The 5,000-nt window shown below is 43.5% G+C and overlaps 1 protein-coding gene across 1 annotated transcript in view; it reads right to left on the bottom strand.

The window, feature by feature from the left end:
• LOC306918092 (mitogen-activated protein kinase kinase kinase 3-like) overlaps positions 1–4,817 on the bottom strand; it is a gene marked incomplete at both ends in the record, with an annotated part of 18,376 nt that extends 13,559 nt beyond the window's left edge. The window contains one exon of the mRNA XM_079530982.1: positions 4,756–4,817. Within this exon, the coding sequence (XP_079387108.1) occupies positions 4,756–4,817 (62 nt within the window). The remainder of the gene's footprint in view (positions 1–4,755) is intronic.
• Positions 4,818–5,000: the final 183 nt, after the last annotated feature.

The raw sequence follows: 5,000 nt of genomic DNA, 5'->3' as shown, positions 1-5,000 counted from the left end.
GGGTCCTCCTCCCCAGCAACAGTGGTTAACATAGCATCGCAATCATCTTAACGTATTCAAAAACGGCAGATGTACAAGCGAAGTGACGTGGCTGCGAGCTTGTACAGTTACATCTGCTATTGAGAGTGTTCAAAATGTTGAATAATTGTATTTGTAACACAAATCTTTCTCTTCTGGGGGGGTCCCACTCCCTGGGGTCCCACTCCCTGGGGTCCCACTCCCCCTGGCACAAAACACTTTCAGATGCGGGTGTGCGGCCAAATACATCATCAATTCGGGGGTCCTTGGCACGGCGTGATTTGGGATCGCACTGGCATGATTGGCATGCCACGCCACGCCCCCCTCCCCCCCCACGGCACGTTAGCAGCAAGGATACAGGGCAAGCTGTCCTTCTCCCCATAGAGATGCATATTAAATGACGGGATTTCTCCATATAAATAATCGATCATTTCAGTAGCAAGAGCATCAAAATGTCTTCTAAATCCAGTCTACCAGGCCTGCAGAGTAGGCTATGCAGTGGACACATTTGCATGACATTATTTAAATAAACTAGAAATACGAGGAAATGACAGAGGGAGAAATCTACTTATAACGACAGGAGTTTTCATAATAGTATTATTATATTGCCGGTCAGACGTGTAACTTTCCTGACGTTAAGCCGTGTATGTTCAACAACACAGCCATGCAAAATAACACTGACAGCTATGAGGTGGCCAAAGCTTGACCTGCATAGCAACAGTTTATATTTATGCGATATCATCAATAACATCAGTGTTTTGCCAATTATTTGGGGGCCCACTTGCAATATCATGACTATAATAACTGAATATAATTACAGGCCACACACACTTGGGAATACTTGGGAATGGCTGCATTAGCGGAGAAAAGACTAAACTATGAGGACGGATTGGGCGAGAAGCTGTGGTCTCTCTGTGCTCCCTGACTGGAGTGGTTCTGTCCGCTGGGACGAGACGGGCCCCATTTAATACGTGTTCTCCAAGAGAGGATGACGCACACACAGGGGCTGTGTGGCGTGTTCATTTAAAAATGGACCCTTACAGTGTGCGGGATTGGGGGGGGGGTTAGAGAGGGTCTCAGGAGAGAGGGGATGTGATTGTGATTGGGAATCCCCCCCCCCCCAAAAAAAAGAAAGAAAATTAAGCAAGAAGGGAAGTCACGACAGGGAATCCATGACGTTATCAGACCCTGTCATGTTGTCTTAAAAATGTTCTTCTTCTGCGTAGAAATCAGACTATCTCGAAAAGGGCATAATTTTTCTATTCTGTAACATCCTGTAACATTGTTGTTGCGGACTGTCCTCAACATTAAATAAACACACACTAATGGGACTACATTTTGCCCCCCCCCCCCCCCCCCCCCCGCAGTTTAAACTCTGGAAGAACACCACCCAGACCCAGGACTGTCTTGTCAACAGAAATTGGAATCTTTTGTGCCTCGTTTTCCCCCTTTTTGGAGTTCAGCAGTGGTGGAAAAAGTACTACCAGTAGTTTTCTTTTTTTTTACTTGAGTAAAAGTATCAATACCGCAATATAGAAATACTTTGTAAATGTCCGGAATTAAAAATGTACTTACGTAAAAGTACAAAAGTATTGGTACTATCAATATGTACTTTACTTAAAGTACCAAGAGTAGAAAGTACTACTACTCATGCAGAATGTCCTGTTTCAAGTTTCTAAGTGTACAAAATGTATAAAAAAAGTTCCATTGTGAGCTTGTAGATCAGACATTAGATATTGTGAGCTTGTAGATCAGCCATTAGACATTGTGAGCTTGTAGATCAGCCATTTTCAAATGGCCAAAATGTATATTAATCCGGGAGCCGTGGGGGTGAACGTGGTTTCGTCAGATAAAGGTTTTTTTCTCAACTGATTCTTGTAGCTTGGGGTCACATCTTAAGAATTCAAGAGGGTGCCCAGTGATATCCCTTGAGCATTTTTAATTATTATCCCCTTAACCCATTTTGAGCGGGAACCCCTTTTGGTGGTTACCGGTACATACATTATGTTATAATTTAGCTATTGAAAAATCGCAGATCTACAAGCTCTTGTAGGTCTGCTATTTTTGAAAAATCGTTCTTTGTGGAGCACATGGCGTTCTCGGTGTGTGTGCTCCGGATTGCCATCGGGCCTCTGCGGTAGATGGCGCCGGCAGGTCGGTTCGTAGTCGGATCCGCCGACGACACTTCTCGCTTCCAGCAAATCTTGGCCACTATCGTCTCTATTTGGACACCAGGTGTGATGTCTTCCTGACGATGGTCTGCTGCTGTAGATTAATAGGCTCGCCTTGAGACGAGTCAACACAAAGGACAAGGTGGAGCGTGGCGACTTGGCCACTCATTGGGGCTAAAGTGCTGCTCTCCTTGCTTCTTGCCTGCTTGGACACCCGTGTGCGACGCTAGGTTTGTGTTGTTCAGTCTCTGATTCTTGTAGGACTCGGTCCGTGTTGGCACTGCAACGATTAGAGCTTTGGGGGCGTTCAGGTCGTAAGGCTGGACATCCTGGTGTGGCTCAGTGGTCGCTTGGCTGTCTTACATGGTGAGGCTCATGGTTGGTGCATGGTAGCAGGTGGCTTCTGTCGAGGGGTGGTTTGGTAGCAGGTGGCTTCTGTCGAGGGGTGGTTGGAGGCCTTGCAGAGGCTCTCTCCACCCGGCGCTCAATTGCAACAGCGAGTGTTCCACGGTAAGACTACGGTCATTAGTATTATTGCCATCACCTGGGTAGGTCAGTCGTGTAACTTTCCCCGACGTTAAGCTGTGTAAATGTTCAACAACACAGCCATGCAAAATAACACTGACAGCTATGAGGTGTCGAAAGCTTGACCTGCATAGCAACAGTTGCTAAACTATTTGGATTGGCATTGATTGGACAATCGCCTTTTGGGGTGGGATTTAGCGAAGGGCTAATTGCCACATGTAGGTAAATTCATGTATGTATGAAAATTAAAAAAAAAAAGAATTTGATGGTTTGATCTTTGCATGAAATCTCACAACCCTATTTTTGTGGGAAATTGTCTGTGGATGTTTGGTGCAAGATTCTCAAGATAGATGGCCTGCAAAGGTGAATATGCAACCACCTGAAAAGAAATATGCTACAGTTTGTGCATACAAAATCTCAAACAATATCTTGTGCATTGTGCATATCATTCAACATCCATGAACACTGTAGAAAGCAAGTATTTTGCATGAAATACCATACCATGGGTGGGTTTTTAGTGTTTCGGGCATTAAGGGGTTAATAACAAAAAGAATGCTCAAGGGATATCACTGGGCAACCTCTTGAATTCTTAAGAGGTGACCCCAAGCTACAAGAATCAGTTGAGAAAAAAACCTTATCTGGCGAAACCACGTTCAGCCAAAAAACAGCCTTCGGCTCCTGGACTTATATTGGTCTGAAGGGTTTTGTAATAATAATCAGAATCTACATAGTGTAGTAAAAGTATATTTGTCCCTGAGATGTAGTGGAGTAGAAGTAAAAGTATATTTGTCTCTGAGATGTAGTGGAGTAGAAGTAAAAGTATATTTGTCTCCGAGATGTAGTGGAGTAGAAGTAAAAGTATATTTGTCTCTGAGATGTAGTGGAGTAGAAGTATAAGTATATTTGTCTCCGAGATGTAGTGGAGTAGAAGTAAAAGTATATTTGTCTCTGAGATGTAGTGGAGTAGAAGTAAAAGTATATTTGTCTCTGAGATGTAGTGGAGTAGAAGTAAAAGTATATTTGTCTCTGAGATGTAGTGGAGTAGAAGTAAAAGTATATTTGTCTCTGAGATGTAGTGGAGTAGAAGTAAAAGTATATTTGTCTCTGAGATGTAGTGGAGTAGAAGTAAAAGTATATTTGTCTCTGAGATGTAGTGGAGTAGAAGTAAAAGTACGGAAATTGGTACCCCAGTAAAGTAAACAATATCTCGAAATTGTACTTTGGTCGGGATAACGTGATCCTTCCACGCGCTACGTCAGGCCAGGGAAATTCCCCCCTGTCAGGTGAAAAGAAGCAGCTTGGACAGGACTCCTCATGCATAGAAGGAGGCATGAGGTCAGTCCGCTGCCCCCCCAGGTTGGCAGAGGACTTGTAGCGCCCAGGATTACATTAGATAATTGGCACTGGGTGAAAAAACTGGGTTGCAAAATCATGGGATAAAAATTATTTAAAAAAATAAATAAATTGTACTTCATGCAGTACTTGAGTAAAATGTACTTCGTTATTTCCCACCTCTGAAGATCAGCACATCCAGCCTCTTGTTTATAATTAATTGTGACCGACTTTTCTTCATGCGCACTCGGTTAAAGGTATATTCAGTGATTTGACTTAATTCAAATATCACTTATTTTTTCTTTTTTTCTGGATAATCCTCCCTACTATAGAGTGTGCTGACCATATAAGGAGTTCCTCCCTGTCCCCAGTGAGCCCCTGGGGTCAAAAAACCCTAGTTTCAGTTTTGGTGGCGGGTGGCAAAACCTTCATCCAATCAGGATGAGAGGGGCCTTCCTCCAATCATGATCGAGTGGGGGCGGGCCTTGGTGCACGTGCTGTTGGCCTGTTGCACTTCCCCCCACTGTAGAGCGTGCATGTGCACATTTTGTTACCGGGGCGGACTGGGTGGTTTTCCAAATCACCCAAATCACTGAATGCTCCTTTAACTGCAAATTATGCATAGTTACTGGACACAAGAAATGTTATATTTAACTCCCAAGAGATGGTAATAAGAGGCCGTCGGTTGAAGCCATTTATTCTGCCTTACCTTTGTATTCATAGTTGAGGTTCAGGTAATTGTTGTCACGGTTGTTCTGTGTGAATGGAGGACTGAAATGACAATGGAAGAGAAAAATATGGGTGGCTATTTCAACCAGTAATGCTCTTATCTATAAAGCAGAGGCTGCGTTGAAGCTAGCCGGCCGCTGGCATAAAATTTGACAAGCAACGAAGAACAATAATAAAGCCTGGAGAAACATATAAATTAATTGCATGCTATCATAGTTTAATTCT

This window comes from Electrona antarctica, assembly GCF_951216825.1.
Source record: "Electrona antarctica genome assembly, contig: scaffold_1174, whole genome shotgun sequence".
Classification (NCBI taxonomy): domain Eukaryota; kingdom Metazoa; phylum Chordata; class Actinopteri; order Myctophiformes; family Myctophidae; genus Electrona; species Electrona antarctica.
The sequence above is the reverse complement of the archived record's forward strand: the minus strand, read 5'-3'. Positions and strand labels throughout refer to the sequence as shown.